Source organism: Salvelinus namaycush, unplaced genomic scaffold (assembly GCF_016432855.1).
Source record: "Salvelinus namaycush isolate Seneca unplaced genomic scaffold, SaNama_1.0 Scaffold219, whole genome shotgun sequence".
In the NCBI taxonomy this organism is placed as follows: Eukaryota; Metazoa; Chordata; class Actinopteri; order Salmoniformes; family Salmonidae; genus Salvelinus; species Salvelinus namaycush.
In genome coordinates, this window is record NW_024058997.1 from 244,490 (window position 1) to 260,100 (window position 15,611).

A 15,611-nucleotide genomic window follows, 5' to 3' on the forward strand; every position below is an offset into this window, starting at 1 on the left:
GTCTTTGTTAGGAATGGTCTTCACACAGTCCGCAACGAGCCAGGCGGCCCAAACTGCTGCATATACCCTGACTCTGCTTGCACTGAACGCTAGAGACGTGACATAATTTCCCAAGTTAATATTGTACTAACATTATTTTAACTAAATATGCAGGTTTCAAGAAATATACTTCTGTGTATTGATTTTAAGAAAGGCATTGATGTTTATGGTTAGGTACATTTGTGCAACGATTGTGTTTTTTTGCGAATGCGCTTTTGTTAAATCATCACCTGTTTGGCGAAGTTGAAGTAGGCTGTGATTTGAGGCACCGCATTGATTATATGCAACTCAGGACAATCTAGTTAACCTAGTAATATCATCAACCATGTGTTAATTAACTAGTGATTATGTGAAGATTGATAGTTTTTTATAAGATAAGTTTAATGCTAGCTAGCAACTTACCTTGTCTCCTTGCAGCCACAAGGTCCTTCTGATGCTGCACTCGCGTAACAGGTGGTCAGCCTGCCACGCAGTCTCCTCGTGGATTGCAATGTAATCGACCATAATCGGCATCCAAAAAGGCCGATTACCCATTGTTAGCCATGCTGATTAATTGGTCGACCTCTACTTTCCACCTTCTCCACTACTGTCCCGTCGGTGGATATTTGGGGGCTCCCTCGGCTGTTTCCTGAAGTCCACCAATCTCCGAGGGCTCTCACCACCTCCCTGTAGGCTGTCTCGTTGTTGTTGGTAATCAAGCCTACCACTGTAGTGTCGTCTGCAAACGTGATCATTGAGTTGGAGGCGTGCATGGCGACATAGTCAAGAGTGAACAGGGACTACAGGAGAGGGCTGAGAACGCACCCTTGTGGGGCTCCAGTGTTGAGGATCAGCGGGGTGGAGATGTTGTTTCCTACCCTCACCACCTGGGCGCGGCCGGCCAGAAAGTCCAGGACCCAGTTGCACAGGGCGTGGTCGAGACTCAGGGTCTCAAGCTTAAGGATGAGTTTGGAGGGTACTATAGTGTTGAATGCTGAGCTGTAGTCAATGAACAGCCCCTCAAATAAAGGGATACATAAGAGTCTCTATTCTTACCCCCCCGAATAAAGGGATACTTAAGAGCCGATGTCAGAGTTAATGAAGGCCTTGCTCCTGTCTGCAGACACACGTCGAGGGAAGAAAGCCACAGTGCGCCTCCTCCATTGTCTTCCTCCCTGCACTGCCGTCCTCACTTTGGGCGAGACATTTGTTCCACGTCACCGGTTCCACTAGATAATAGTCTCTGGTAGAGTACTGGTGTCTGATAGGAGGCCGAGTCACTTTCCTTTTTATATAGAAGAGATTCTGGTGTTGGGACATAGCGATGTGCGAACACTACATGCAGTGTCTACCAATGGCATTGAGGGTGATACAGATTAACCACTTGACATCTCTTTGATGCCTGACTAGAATAATCCTCAATAGTTACAGATTAACCTCTTGACATCTCTTTGACGCGTGGGGGTCGACCACTCTTCTCACAATGAGAAGTATAATTTCTAAATGCGTCTTAAAAGGATAAAATTATTTAAATGATTACTATACTGAACAATAATATAAACGCAACATGTAAAGTGTTGGTCCCATGTTTCATGAGCTGAAATAAAAGATCCCAGAAATGTTCTATACGCACAGAAAGCTTATCTTTACCAAGATAGTCCATCCACCTGACAGGTGTTGCATATCAAGAAACTGATTAAACAGCATGGTCATTACACAGATGAACCTTGTGCTGGGGACAATAAACGGCCATTCTAAAATGTGCAGTTTTGTCACACAACACAATGCCACAGATGTCTCAAGTTTTGAGGGAGCGTCCAATTGGCATGCTGGCTGCAGGAATGTTCTCCATAGCTGTTGCCAGACATTTGAATGTTAATTTCTCTACCATAAGCCACCTTAGAATCTGTCAGTAAGTCCAACCAGCCTCACAACCACAAACCACGTGTAACCACGACAGCCCAGGACCTACGCATCCTTCCACCTGCGGGATCGTCTGAGACCAGCCACCTGGACAGTTGATGAAACAGAAACTATTTCTGTCTGTAAAAAAAGCCCTTTTGTGGGGAAAAACGAATTCTGATTGGTTGGGCATAGCTCCCAAGTGGGTGGGCCTATGTCCTCCCAGTCTCACCCATGGCTGCGCCCCTGCCCAGTCACGTGAAAGCCATAGATTAGGGCCTAATGAATTTATTCAAATTGACCGATTTCCTAATATGAACTTTGAAATTGTTGAAATTGTTGCATGGTGCATTTATATTTTTGTTCAGTGTATGTTAATCGTTCTTTTTCCTATCTTGGGTATAATTCAAAATGTGTATTTCAGAGTGGCTTGCAAGGGAGTTGAAATTAATCTGTTTACGTATTTGTTAGTGAAACAAGGAAGTGGTGTGGTAATCGACGGGATATCAGCATGAGCCCTTATAATTGTGATCAATGGTAATGCCGTCTTCATTACGCCATATAGCCACAAAGAGGCCATGACACCCAGCTCCTTTAATGAGAAAAATTTGTTTTTTTCTTGAATAAAAAAAACTTAAAGATTGATTACTTAAAAGCTATTTTCTGTTGAGAATCCATTAGCAAGAGCCATTTTTCCCCAGCTTTGACATGCTGTCTTTGCACAGATTTTTATTGCCCAAGATGCATGATTCTAGTGTCCTGTTCTTCGTAGACCAGACCTCTTTTTGAGGAAAGTTGCGGGCAGAAAAATGAATTAATACCAGCCACTTAAATCCCCCAGAATTGATTGTGGCTAATTGGCTAGACTCTCAGATATATGGAGTTGGGGGGGGGGGGGGGGGGTGATACTTTTGGGAATTGTACATCTGCATATGTTAGCCTTCACTTGCTTATTGAGCCCCCTGGTTGATTTACATGAGATGGCAATGCATTAACAGTAATGAATGGGTTGTTCAGAGCACAAGGTTAGCCATGAAATCAGAAACGCCTACAGGAGAGACCAAAAGACAAGGGAGGGGTAGAGACGAGGTAACGTAGCCAAGCAGGAGAACATCCAACAGAATTCACTCAGTTGATGTAAACTTTCATTGTTGTGGATTGCACAGATATGCTCAAGGAAGCTGAATTAAAAGCCCCCCCCCCCTCCATCAATCAGTAACGACATAGCATGAAAGCATTACCATAGTAATGTTCCTTAAATGAGGAACCTCTACCGTTCACTCTTGGACAACGTGTGTAGTAGAATCTGATGTTTGTGTGTACAGTACTGTGTGTAGCCATCCCCTTTTTATTTATTTATCATACGCACATTGAACTACCAGTAGATGTTATTGATTTGTGCGTTGGGATTACTGCTTCACGTTGGGGGTTTACTGCTTCACCTTGGGGGTTTACTGCTTCACCTTGGGGGTTTACTGCTTCACCTTGGGGGTTTACTGCTTCACCTTGGGGGTTTACTGCTTCACCTTGGGGGTTTACTGCTTCACGTTGGGGGTTTACTGCTTCACGTTGGGGGTTTACTGCTTCACCTTGGGGGTTTACTGCTTCACCTTGGGGGTTTACTGCTTCACCTTGGGGGTTTACTGCTTCACCTTGGGGGTTTACTGCTTCACCTTGGGGGTTTACTGCTTCACCTTGGGGGTTTACTGCTTCACCTTGGGGGTTTACTGCTTCACCTTGGCTTTTATTTGACTAAAAGCACTTTTCCCATTAATAGATGTGGTACTCTGTAGTGCTCCCACAGTCTAGGCCCTGTCCCTTGACTGTAATATAAAGGTCTAGGCCCTGTCCCTTGGCTGTAATATAAAGGTCTAGGCCCTGTCCCTTGACTGTAATATAAAGGTCTAGGCCCTGTCCCTTGACTGTAATATAAAGGTCTAGGCCCTGTCCCTTGGCTGTAATATAAAGGTCTAGGCCCTGTCCCTTGACTGTAATATAAAGGTCTAGGCCCTGTCCCTTGACTGTAATATAAAGGTCTAGGCCCTGTCCCTTGGCTGTAATATAAAGGTCTAGGCCCTGTCCCTTGACTGTAATATAAAGGTCTAGGCCCTGTCCCTTGACTAATATAAAGGTCTAGGCCCTGTCCCTTGACTAATATAAAGGTCTAGGCCCTGTCTCTTGACTGTAATATAAAGGTCTAGGCCCTGTCCCTTGACTGTAATACAGTGCATTCGGAAAGCCTAATTATGGATATGAATGTCATTATCTTCATGATGATGTAGCAAGAATTTATAGGCTAGCTACGCAAAGTAGAAATATGCAATATATGCACTGATCAAAGTAATAATGTATTTTTCAGCAACTTGTTTTGAAATAAACATTGAAAGTGTAGCCTAATTTATAAACTTCACAAAAGACAATAAAAATAAATCTTGTGATATCAATAATAGATCACATTTGAGGTTCTCGAGGTCTTTTTCTTCATTATAACCTAAGAATTTGCCATAAACTTTTGGTACACACAAAAAACAACGCGTAGGCCTTTCTCATGTTTCTTATTTTTATTTCACCTTTATTTAACCAGGTCTGGGTGCGGACAGACACCCAATCAGTTTACCTCAGGGATAGCCTCTACAAAATGAAAATGTTCTTTATTGTCTGAAACCATTGTTAGAAGGACCCTAAAGGGCCGTCCACATCAAGGACGGTAACTATAACGATTTTTAAAAACATGGCGTTCTAATTCAAGTGAACAGCAGCGTCCACTCTCCAGTGACACATTGCATTCGGAAAGTGTACAGACCCCTTGACTTTTTCCACATTTTGTTACGTTACAGCTTTATTCTAAAATGGATTAAATATAAATGTTTCCTCATCAATCTACACACAATACCCCATAGTGACATCACAATACCCCATAGTGACATCACAATACCCCATAGTGACATCACAATACCCCATAAAGAAAAAGCAATAACATTTTTTTTAGAACAGAATTACCTTATTTACATAAGGTTTCAGACCCTTTGTCATGAGACTCGACATTGAGCTCAGGTGCATAATGTTTCCATTGATCATCCATGAGATGTTTCTACAACTTGATTGGAGTCCACCTGTGGTAAATTCAATTGATTGGACATGATTTGGAAAGGCACACCTGTCTATATAAGTCCCACAATTGACAGTACATGTCAAAGCAAAAACCAAGCCATGAGGTTGAAGGAATTGTCCGTTGAGCGCCGAAACACGATTGTGTCGAGGCACAGATCTGGGGAAGGGTACCGAAACATTTCTGTAGCATTGCAGGTCCCCAAGAACACATTGGCCTCCATCATTCTTAAATGTAACATGTTTGGAACCACTAAGACTCTTACTAGAGCTGGCCGCCTGGCCAAACTGAGCAATCGGTGGAGAAGGGCCTTGGTCAGGAAGGTGACCAAGAACCCGATGGTCACTCTGACAGAACTCCAGAGTTCCTCTGTGGAGATGGGAGAACCTTCCAGAAGAACAATCATCTCTGCAGCCCTCCACCAATCAGGCCTTTTATGGTAGAGTGGCCAGACGGAAGCCACTCCTTAATAAAAGGCACATGACAGACCTCTTGAAGTTTGCCAAAAGGCACCCAAGGGACTCAGATCATGAAACAAGATTCTCTGGTCTGATGAAACCAAGATTGAACTCTTTAGCCTGAATGTCAAGTGTCACGTCTGGAGGAAACTTGGCACCATCCCTACGGTGAAGCATGGTGGTGGCAGCATCGTGCTGTGGGGATGTTTTTTAGCGTCAGGGACTGGGAGACTAGTCAGGATCCAGGGAAAGATGAATGATCCTTGATGAAAACCTGCTCCAGAGCGCTGAGGATCTCAGACTGGGGTAGTTCACCTTCCAACTGGACAACGACCCTAAGCACACAGCCAAGACAACGCAGGAGTGGCTTCGGGACAAGTCTCACTCTCCTTGAGTGGCTCAGCCATCCCCGGACTTGAACCCGATCTAGCATTTCTGGAGAGACCTGAAAATAGCTGTGCAGTGGCTCTCCCCATTCAACCTGACAGATTCTGCAGAGAAGAATGGGAGAACCTCCCCAAATACAGGTGTGCCAAGCATGTAGCGTCATACCCAAGAAGATTCAAGGCTGTAATCGCTGCCAAAGGTGCTTCAACAAAGTACTGAGTAAAGGGTCTGAATACCTATTTAAATGTGATATTTAAATATTTGATTTTTAATACATTTGCAAAAAAAAAAAAAAAAAAAGCTGTTTTTGCTTTGTCATTATGGGGGGGAAAACAATTGAATCCATTTTAGAATAACGTAACAAAATGTGGACAAAGTCAAGGGGTCTGAATACTTATATAAAGGTCTAGGCCCTGTCCCTTGACTGTAATATAAAGGTGAGCCTTATCTCAGCTTTGGGGACAATGATTTTACAGTCTCTTGGTTTGTGTAAATTCCTTGTTTTACTGTCTTGTATTTAACTTCCTCTTCCTCCTTTGTGTTGCAGGTCATGCAATATTCAAGCTCACATACCTCAGCAACCACGACTACAAGCCCCTGTACTTTGAGTCTGATGCTGCTACTGTCAATGAGATCGTGCTTAAGGTGAGTAATAGGGTGGGTCCATGTACCCTTTTGCCTCCGTATCACATGGAAATATGTTGTTTTAGCAGCCACTTCATCTACTTTACAAAGTCAGGTCTGCAGGGTACAAGTCACTATTGACAGATATTGACAGTTTGACTATATTATTATGCAGTCTCCCACATACCCGTAGGGTTAAAAACCTAATTGTATGTGCACTCAGAGATGCAAATATGAAATATCCTATTAAAAATGTAGATTAAGGCCGTGAGGCATTTTTACCACATCGGCGTATGATAATTCAACTGTAACCATTAAAATACGGAAGATAATGATACTCTCTTTAATTAGCATTAATGATGATTAATTTACTTTTAAGGACCTTTCCGTAATAAGTCTTGAAAGTGGAGCATGGGAAAGCATCTCCTGAAGGCCAGGGCAGGTGGGGTGAAGGTTGAAGTGCAGGGCAGGTGGGGTGAAGGTTGAAGGGCAGGGCAGGTGGGGTGAAGGTTGAAGGCCAGGGCAGGTGGGGTGAAGGTTGAAGGCCAGGGCAGGTGGGGTGAAGGTTGAAGGCCAGGGCAGGTGGGGTGAAGGTTGAAGTGCAGGGCAGGTGGGGTGAAGGTTGAAGGGCAGGGCAGGTGGGGTGAAGGTTGAAGGCCAGGGCAGGTGGGGTGAAGGTTGAAGGGCGGGTGGGGTGAAAGTTGAAGGCCAGGGCAGGTGGGGTGAAGGTTGAAGGCCAGGGCAGGTGGGGTGAAGGTTGAAGGGCAGGTGGGGTGAAGGTTGAAGGCCAGGGCAGGTGGGGTGAAGGTTGAAGGCCAGGGCAGGTGGGGTGAAGGTTGAAGGGCGGGTGGGGTGAAAGTTGAAGGCCAGGGCAGGTGGGGTGAAGGTTGAAGGCCAGGGCAGGTAGGGTGAAGGTTGAAGGCCAGGGCAGGTAGGGTGAAGGTTGAAGGCCAGGGCAGGTGGGGTGAAGGTTGAAGGCCAGGGCAGGTGGGGTGAAGGTTGAAGGCCAGGGCAGGTGGGGTGAAGGTTGAAGGGCAGGTGAGGTGAAGGTTGAAGGGCAGGTGAGGTGAAGGTTGAAGGGCAGGTGAGGTGAAGGTTGAAGGGCAGGTGAGGTGAAGGTTGAAGGCCAGGGCAGGTGGGGTGAAGGTTGAAGGCCAGGGCAGGTGGGGTGAAGGGCAGGTGAGGTGAAGGTTGAAGGGCAGGTGGGGTGAAGGTTGAAGTGCAGGTGGGGTGAAGGTTGAAGGCCAGGGCAGGTGAGGTGAAGGTTGAAGGCCAGAGAAGGTAGGGTGAAATTGCAGGTAATTGCGAGGACTCTAGTCCCCTACTCTCAGGGGACAGGGCTTTAAGTAGCGTGTCATCGGTGTGGCTCGGTGGAGGCATGTCAACCGGGGTTGGCAGTTGTGAACCATGAGTGTCCTTATCCTGATGATTCCATCTCGAAATTTCAGTGGGCCCAGAGTTGACCCCTGGGGTATTCCTCTTGAGCGTGATCACACATTGCAGGGAATAATGCTTTCATTACTACAAGCCAATGTGGCTTGGGGGGGTCGAAAAAGAAGGGCAATATATTTATAAATATATTTATACCTCTGTATAAAGCAGATGAGGAGAGGACATTAGGTGAGGGAAACAAACATGGTACTTACATTTTTTTTTAAATGGTTGATATATTTACAGCAACAATATTTCTCTATTCTCTATTTTGAATGTTCATCTGATCCAAACTCATACCTCTCTCGTTTGAGTAGGCCGCCTCGCTTCCCGTCATCATAAAAGTTGTAGTCACACACACACACATCACAGCTGTGCCCTTGAGGCACATTATAACCAAACACCAGACCATATAAAAAAAAAAAACCTGAGTGTGAATGTTTTGGTCAAAGCACAGGGTTTCCATGTGAATGCCAAGGATTTTACTAGCCATGAAATTATTGACAGCATGTTTATGCCTTTACCCATAAAACAGCATGGATGAGGAGGATCCCACAGGGCGTGGTAATTCTGTCTTTAAAACTAGTTTTTTTAAGTATCCCTTCTCTCTTTAAGGCCAAAGGCTTAGCTTTTTATATCTCAGGTCTAGGCATTAAACCTCCATTAAAATGATCAACGTTATCATCACCTCCGCCGTCCCTGCTCTTACGTCTGTCCATGTTTCTCCTTAAAGTAACATATGTTCCCGTTTAGTGACATCTACTGGATGTAACGAGACATGAGTGTGTCATTCTGACTGTCAGTCATCTGGTTTCCCATGCCACTTGAAAAAGCAATATGTCCTGCTATTGGATTTTCTAATTGTTTATTAATTGTGACTAGTTGAAATTTCAACAGCAATATGTTTTTTTCTCTGTGACAAAATAACCAGTTGTACAAGCTATGTAGCGTAGTATACATATGTTTCTACATATTGTGATTGAAACACTTCCCACAATCCCTTGTTTTTCATTCTCAGGTGAACTACATCCTGGAGTCTCGGGCCAGCACGTCGCGGGCGGACTACTTTGCCCAGAAGCAGCGTAAACTGAGCCGGCGCACCAGTTTCAGCTTCCAGAAGGAGAAGAAGTAGAGGATAGACCCTGGAGCCACTGTCTAGACCCTGGAGCCACTGTCTGGACCCTGGAGCCACTGTCTGGACCCTGGAGCCACTGTCTGGACCCTGGAGCCACTGTCTGGACCCTGGAGTCACTGTCTGAAGCCCGGACCGTGGAGCCACTGTCTGAAGCCCGGACCGTGGAGCCACTGTCTGAAGCCCGGACCGTGGAGCCACTGTCTGAAGCCCGGACCGTGGAGCCACTGTCTGGACCCTGACTGACTTCACTCTCACAGCAGAGGGCCAAGGGAGAGAGGGATGGAGAGAGAGTGAAGAGTGTCACAGTCAGCAATATAATAAGAGTCAGAGATGATGAGAAATAAAAAGAGAGGGAGATCAAGGCCGCAGGAAGATGTTTTTTTGTTCTCTGCTCATACAGTAAAGGCCTAGTTAACAAATTTTGTGGGAAAAATATATTTTATTTAGATTCATCAGGGGGCGCTGTAGCACCCTCGACACCCTTACTTCTCGCGGCTATGAGGGAGATGCATCTTGATCCTAGATAATTAAGAGCTGCCTCCTAAACTCCCATGTCTTCACAGAAGGGTCTCCACTCGTCAGCCATATCAGAGCTAAAGTTCTCTGCCTGCCCTTTGTCCTTTTAGGAATACACAGACATAGAAAACAAGAAAAGGCGGGACTTGTAATCCCTATTCTGAAGGAGATGAAGGAATACAACTCACCCCCCTGTTATTGTCAATCCCATGAACTCTGGATGGATCAGAGGACCACGGTGTTGCTTTAACACCAGTGTCAATCAACGAAACCTTGTTCATCCACTGCCTACAAATCAATTCTACATTTGAGAGTTGAATGCATACCGATGGCTCGAGTGAAAACCGAAGCCATCAGGACAATGAAAATACTAAATCCCCCGCTTCTTCTCTATGTATGAAGATGTAAACTTAATCAGACTTATGTTGTACATTGGTATGTAAAGGGAACATCCTTACATTTTTATTTGTATATAGATAACGATTACATTCAGGGTTAATTAAATGATATGATGAAACCTGCTTTGGCCATAGTACATTCAGTGCCTGAAACCTTTAAAATAGTGGCTCACTACCAATCAATGCCAGTGCTGCTGAGGTGCTGTGAGGGTTTTTAAAAACACGAGCAAGACGAGTACATAAGGAAGGCATTTCCATACTTTTGAGTCTGAAAGAAAACTCTCAAAACTACTTCTTGTGTACTAAGGTAGCAAGGGGTTAGGAAGGGGTACGACCTGACAGATTTTTATGATTTCAAACAAACAAAAAAAATGTAATTATTACCTGTACTTTTTACTGTGACCCTATACAAAAATTTTTTCTTTCTGCGTTGTATCTATGGACTGTAAAATAATTAATGAAGCACTGTCTGTTGAACAGATCATGTTTGTTCAGACTGTCCCGATGTGAGGCACATAGGGAATGTATGACTTTTTACAGCATTTTGTTGATGTTGTTAATACAATGACATTATATAAATTCTGCTCATATGTTGTTGCCTTTGTCGTCTTTCTCTCCCCTTTTTTAACCACGTGTCTTATAGCGTCATCTGCAACAGAACGGCGTGAAGTGCCTCTGGGATACGATCAGAAGACACAAAGCAGGGCAACGTTGCTGCTAGAAGTGTATAGCAGAGCTTTCCACCCATTCTAAATTCAAATTCAATACAACTTTAATAATCCACAAGGCACAATTCGGTCATGTGGTGTAAGCATCAGATCTCACCGGTGCAGGGTATAAAAAATACCAAAATATCACATGGGGAGAAAAAGGAGACTTCCCATCATACACTGGAGTTGTTGTGTGGCAAGCTTCAAGCTGTCTTCTCAACATATTCAGTCCCAACCTCCCATCTTAAAGCAAACCACAAATCTGTCCCTTTTTCATGGGAGGCGATGTGGAGGATGGGGCCAGGTGTCGGGTTTCTCTCTCCTCTCGGCATGGTGTATAAGTGATGTTTAATGAATGGGGCTCCTGGGGGCTCTAACACAAACCGGCCTGTCACTTTCCAGCCCAGGAAATATGCGGTACGAAGCTGATGACTCAGTGGCTCCTGAAGTGGCTGCAACAGTAAATCTGTCCCCCGTCCCTCCCCACCCTCCACCGAGGATAAACTCCCAATGTTGATGAAGTTGCAAGTTGTCCGGCTCAGAATATCTTGGAGTTTTAAGTGTTGCCTATTGTACTAGTGTTAGGCCTATCTTGTCCTTTTCTCATTAATATATTTTGTGGACAGACAGATCCTTGATTAACTTACCCGAGTAGTCCAAATATTGATCTTATTTAGTCACAGTCTAGATTTCTAGTAATTTCTAAAACTTCTACATATGTGTATATTAACATTTTTTATAGATTGTGGCTTTAACAACATATTGGAATTGAATTGTATGAGGGTTGCAAACATTTTTCCTCTCAAAATAAATTTACCATAGCTTTTTGTAGGGTCACTTTGCTTGAAGTTGCTCCGCATGCGCCTGACAGGAAAAGAATGATAGCAGTTGCTGTTTATATAATGTTGTTTATTGTTTGGTTTAAGATAGCTATGTTATGTGATTGTCAGACCCCTGGGGATTCGGAGGTCACAGCTGATGCTCCCAGCCAGGATCACAGGAGGTCAACACAGTCCAGCTGGAACGCCTCTCGCTATCCCTACCAGACTTTGGTTTAAGTAGAATTTGACATTTTACTTTTGAGCTTTTGATTAAGCCTGCCTTGTAATGCAAGATGGGTACGGTTTGCACTTTTGGGACTATTCCATTGGCAAGAGCAATCTGAAAAGAAAACACATTTCTAAAAAGGTCTGAACTGTCTCTTTACGCAGAATAAATACAATTTACCAGATATGGAGAAGGTATTTGAAACATTAGTTATTGTACATACCGTGTCATTTGCTGTTGCTAACAGACAGGAGAATTATTGGTTTGCTTTTAATTCGACCATGAAAACAAAATACAGTTGGTGTCATTTATGAAAAACAAATTTCTAGCGACCTGTGACTTATATACATTTAACATTTACATTTAAGTCATTTAGCAGACGCTCTTATCCAGAGCGACTTACAAGTACATACATTCATACTTTTTTTGTACTGGCCCCCCGTGGGAATCGAACCCACAACCCTGGCATTGCAAGCGCCATGCTCTACCAACTGAGCCACACGGGGCCCACATATAGGTGTGTGTGTGTGTGTTTTTTTCTCGTGTAGACCAGGAGCAGCGGCTAACATTTCACCTGAGGCGGTTTTCGGGTGATGCCCAGTCCCACAAATCCTCCATGTCACTCTGATCAATTCTGATCAACTCTCTCTCTCCAGGAAGTGACTCTTAGGCTAGAGGGCAACCAAATGTTCCACAGAGCACCAAATTGCCATCACACTGGGCACTGTATGAAGCAGCGTGACAAAAATGGCTATGTCCATTTTATTTTTGGAGTCAGATGGGTAATGCTGTATAGTTGTCATGGTGAGCAAATCCACTTCGCACAACACTACTGGTTATTGGTAGAAAGGAACAAAATAATGTTAAGGGGATCCAACGTTTTGAGACATAGGATGGGAAATATGTGAAAATACAGCAGTTAACTGGTAATCTATATTTACTAGTCATCTGTATTAACTGGTAATCTATATTTACTGTAAATCTGTATTAACTGGTCATCTATATTTACTAGTAATCTATTAATTGGTCATCTATATTTACTGTAAATCTGTATTAACTGGTAATCTATATTTACTAGTCATCTGTATTAACTGGTAATCTATATTTACTGTAAATCTGTATTAACTGGTAATCTATATTTACTACTAATCTATTAATTGGTCATCTATATTTACTGGAAGTCTCCATTTACTGGTAATCTCTGTTTACTGGTAATCTCTATTAACTGGTAATGTCTATTTACTTGTTAACTGGTCATCTCTGTTTACTGGTAATATATATTTACTGGTAATCTCTGTTTACTGGTAATCTCTTATTTACTAGTTAACTGGTAATCTACACTACTGGGCAAAAGTTTTAGAACACCTACTCATTCAATGGTTTGTCTTTATTTTTACTATTTTCTACATTGTAGAATAATAGTGAAGACATCAAAACTATGAAATAACACATATGGAATCATGTAGTAACCAAAAAAGTGTTAAACAAATCTAAAGATATGAGATTCTTCAAATAGCCACCCTTTGCCTTGATGACAGCTTTGGACACTCTTGCAATTCTCTCAACCAGCTTCATGAGGTAGTCACCTGGAATGCATTTTAATTAACAGGTGTGCCTTAAGTTAATTTGTGGAATTCCTTTCCTTAATGCGTTTGAGCCAATCAGTTGTATTGTGACAAGGTAGGGGTGGTATACAGAAGATAGCCATATTTGGTAAAAGATCAAGTCCATATTATGGCAAGAACAGCTCAAATAAGCAAAGAGAAATGACAGTCCATCATTACTTTAAGACATGAAGGTCAGTAAATACAGAAAATTTCAAGAAGTTTCTTCAAGTGCAGTCGCAAAAACCATCAAGCGCTATGATGAAGCTGACTCTCATGGGGACCACCACAGGAAAGGAAGACCCAGAGTTACCTCTGCTGCAGAGGATAAGTTCATTAGAGTTACCAGCCTCAGAAATTGCAGCCCAAATAAATGCTTCACAGAGTTCAAGTAACAGACACATCTCAACATCAACTGTTCAGAGGAGACTGTGTGAAATCAGGCCTTCATGGTCGAACTGCTGCAAAGAAACCACTACTAAAGGACACCAATAAGAAGAAGAGACTTGCTTGGACCAAGAAACACGAGCAATTGACATTAGACCAGTGGAAATGTGTCCTTTGGTCTGGAGTCCAAATTGGACATTTTTGGTTCGTAAGAGACACAGTGTGGGTGAACAGATGATTTCCGCATTTGTATTTCCCACCGTAAAGCATGGAGGAGGTGGTGTTACGGTGTGGGGTGCTTTGCTGGTGACACTGTCTGTGTGGTATGAAGGCTGCATGGTCCCATGGTGTTTATACTTGCGTATTATTGTTTGTACAGATGAACGTGGTACCGTCAGGCGTTTGGAAATTGCTCCAAGGATGAACCAGACTTGTGGAGGTCTACATTTTTTTTTCTTGGCTGATTTCTTTTGATTTTCCCATGATGTCAAGCAAAGAGGCACTGAGTTTGAAGGTAGGCCTTGAAACACATCCACAGGTACACCTCCAATAGACTCAAATGATGTCAATTAGCCTATCAGAAGCTTCTAAAGCCATTACATAATTTTCTGGAATTTTCCAAGCTGTTTAAAGGCACAGTCAATTTAGTGTTTGTAAACTTCTGTCCCACTGGAATTGTGATACAGTGAATTATAAGTGAAATAATCTGTCTGTAAACAGTTACTTGTTACTTGTGTCATGCATAAATCCTAACCAATTTGCCAAAAGTATTAATTAACAAGAAATTTGTGGAGTGGTTGAAAATTTAGTTTTAATGACTCCAACCTCAATAAGTGTATGTAAACTTCCGACTTCAGCTGTATTTACTGGTAATCTCTATTTACTGGTAATCTCTATTTACTGGCAATCTCTATTTACTGGTAATCTCTATTTACTGGTAATCTCTATTTACTGGTCAATTATATTTATTGGCAATCTCTATTTACTGGTCATCTCTATTTACTGGTAATCTCTATTTAGTGGCAATCTCTATTTACTGGTAATCTATATTTACTGGTAATCTCTATTTACTGGCAATCTCTATTTACTGGCAATCTCTATTTACTGGTAATCTATATTTACTGGTAATCTATATTTACTGGTAATCTCTATTTATTGGCAATCTCTATTTACTGGTAATCTCTATTTAGTGGCAATCTCTATTTAGTGGCAACCTCTATTTACTGGTAATCTATATTTACTGGTAATCTCTATTTACTGGTAAACTATATTTACTGGTAATCTCTATTTACTGGTAATCTATTTACTGGCAATCGCTATTTACTGGTAATCTCTATTTACTGGTAATCTATATTTACTGGTAATCTGTATTTACTTGTAGTCTCCATTTACTGGTAATTTACAGTGCCTTCGGAAAGTATTCAGACCTCTTGACTTTTTCCACATTTCGTTACATTACAGCCTTATTCAAAAATTTGTTAAATTCATTTTTTCCTCATCAATCTACACACAATACCCCATAGTGACATCACAATACCCCATAGTGACATCACAATACCACATAGTGACATCACAATACCCCATAATGACAAAGCAAAAACAGTTTTTTAGAATAATTCTTGCAAATGTATTAAAAGTAAAAAAATAGATACCTTATTTACATAAGTATTGAGACCCTTTGCTATGAGACTCAAAATTGAGCTCAGGTGCATCCTGTTTCCATTGATCATCCTTGAGATGTTTCTACAACTTGATTGGAGTCCACCTGTGGTAAATTCAATTGATTGGACATGATTTGGAAAAGCACACACCTGTCTATATAAGGTCCCACAGTTGACTTCGTCAACCATTTTGAAAATAAGGTCGACGACATCCGATCCTCGTT

General features: G+C 42.5%; 1 protein-coding gene across 1 annotated transcript in view; it reads left to right on the forward strand.

The window, feature by feature from the left end:
• The window catches only part of mapkap1 (MAPK associated protein 1), a 104,995-nt gene extending 94,418 nt beyond the window's left edge, over positions 1 to 10,577 (forward strand). The window contains exons 11-12 of the mRNA XM_038984162.1: positions 6,422 to 6,519; positions 8,948 to 10,577. Of these exons, the coding sequence (XP_038840090.1) occupies positions 6,422 to 6,519; positions 8,948 to 9,061 (212 nt within the window). The 3' untranslated portion in view covers positions 9,062 to 10,577. The remainder of the gene's footprint in view (positions 1 to 6,421; positions 6,520 to 8,947) is intronic.
• Positions 10,578 to 15,611: the final 5,034 nt, after the last annotated feature.